Genomic DNA, 1809 nt, shown 5'->3' on the forward strand with positions numbered 1-1809 from the left:
CCCCTTCCCGCCCCCGTTATCCCCCTGACACCGATCGTCGCCCGGAAAGCACCATGCCGTGGTTGGTGCGGCGACCGGCCGGGCCCCGGCCACCGTCACCCGCGCGGCCGGTGCTCGCCCTGGCGCTGGCACTGACGCTGCTGCTGCTGCTGTTGCCGGCACATGGCAGCGCGCCGGCCGGTCTCTTTCTCCTGGAAGCGCCGCGCCTGCTGGGGAAGTCCCCCTCCGGCGGGCAGGCGCTCCTGCTGCCAGGCGAGCCGATGGTCCACCATTCCGCGCCCGGGGACCAGGTCAACATCTTTAAGCAGGGCATCAACCTTGATCTCTTCTCGGACGCGCGTCTGGGGTCGGTCTTCTTCCCGGATCCCGACCTCATCCTGCGCTTTGCCGGGGTTCCGGACAGCCTGACCAGCGAGCCGATGCTGGTCCCCATGCCGGGCGAGCTGCCGAGCCTGGTCTGGCTGTCTGGAAGCCGGGTGGGTGTCTCGACCGAGGACCTGGTGCACACCTTCGACCTGCCGGCCGGCGGCCCGGCGCGCCTGCTGGCGGCCGTGTCCCGCTCTGCCAGCGACACGTCAATCCTCCTGGGCCTGGGCACCGGTAAAACCCTTGTCCTGCGCTGTTACGCGTCCGCCTGGTCGCTCATTGAGATCCCCACCGGCGCCAATGGCGGCACGGCCGGCCTGCCGGGGCACCTGTACGTGGCCGCCTCCATGTCCGGGTGGGTGTGGGCACCGGAGGGCGGCCCGATGAGGGGCTTCCCGGTCGACGACGAGCCGGTCCTCCGGGTGGCCGCCACGCGCTTCATCACCGACGACCCGGATTCCCTGGACCTGGTCATCGTGACGGACCAGCGCCTGCGGGTTTTGGTCGGCCTAAAGGACAACCACCAGCCCGCCCGCGTGCTGGATGCCCCGCTGTCGGCCGAGCAGAGGGACCTCTCCACCGAGCTGGTGCCCGAGCTGGCGCCCGGTGCCTCGCCATCGGGCTTCCTCTATCTCCTCAGCAATGGGACCACCCTGTGGCGGGTGTCGGCCCTGCCGGACAATGCGCTGGCCTGGCAGCGGGTCAGCACCCCGTCGGGCTTCTTCGCCGCCCCCAGCCGGGTCAGCCTCATGAGCATGGACCTGGGCGCCGCCCCGGCCGGGCCGGCCGAGCGCTGGGTCTTGGTCCGGGATGGCAGGGCCTTCTTCACCAACGAGCAGTTCGGCTGCGGGGTGGACGCGTCGATTGTGTGCGATGCCGCTGCCCATGCGTGGCGCTGTGCGCCCGGCAGGCGCCTTTCCCCGCTCCGGGCGGCCGGCGAGCTGTGCGCCGGCTGCTCGGACGGCTTCTACCCGGTGCCGGTGGGCGCCGAGCGGCGTGCGTGTCCAGGCCCTCGGGCCTCCTTGTGCTGGCCTGCTCCCCCTGGCCCTGCCAAGATGCCTGTCGCGCTCCATATGCTTCCTTTCTGTCACCGGCGCCTATTTTCCCTGTTCTCTCCCTCCCGCCCCCCCTCTCTCCGCCTGTTGTGCCTGCGCTGATCGTCTTGCCTGTGGTGGTTGTCTTGCCTGCGCTGATCGTCTTGCCTGTGGTGGTTGTCTTGCCTGTGGTGATTGTCTTGCCTGTGGTGATTGTCTTGCCTGTGGTGATTGTCTTGACTGTGGTGATTGTCTTGCCTGTGGTGATTGTCTTGCCTGTGGTGATTGTCTTGCCTGTGGTGATTGTCTTACCTGTCCTGATCGTCTTACCTGTTCTGATCGTCTTACCTGCACCGATCGTCTTACCTGTTCTGATTGTCTTACCTGCACTGATTGTCTTACCTGCACC

General features: G+C 67.8%; 1 protein-coding gene across 1 annotated transcript in view; it reads left to right on the forward strand.

Moving 5' to 3' along the window:
- Positions 1 to 53: 53 nt before the first annotated feature.
- The window catches only part of H696_05386 (TKL protein kinase), a gene marked incomplete at both ends in the record, with an annotated part of 19547 nt that continues 17791 nt past the window's right edge, over positions 54 to 1809 (forward strand). Inside the window, one exon of the mRNA XM_009499227.1 lies at positions 54 to 1362. Within this exon, the coding sequence (XP_009497502.1) occupies positions 54 to 1362 (1309 nt within the window). The remainder of the gene's footprint in view (positions 1363 to 1809) is intronic.

The sequence above is a fragment of the Fonticula alba genome, assembly GCF_000388065.1.
Source record: "Fonticula alba strain ATCC 38817 unplaced genomic scaffold supercont2.10, whole genome shotgun sequence".
Classification (NCBI taxonomy): Eukaryota; order Rotosphaerida; family Fonticulaceae; genus Fonticula; species Fonticula alba.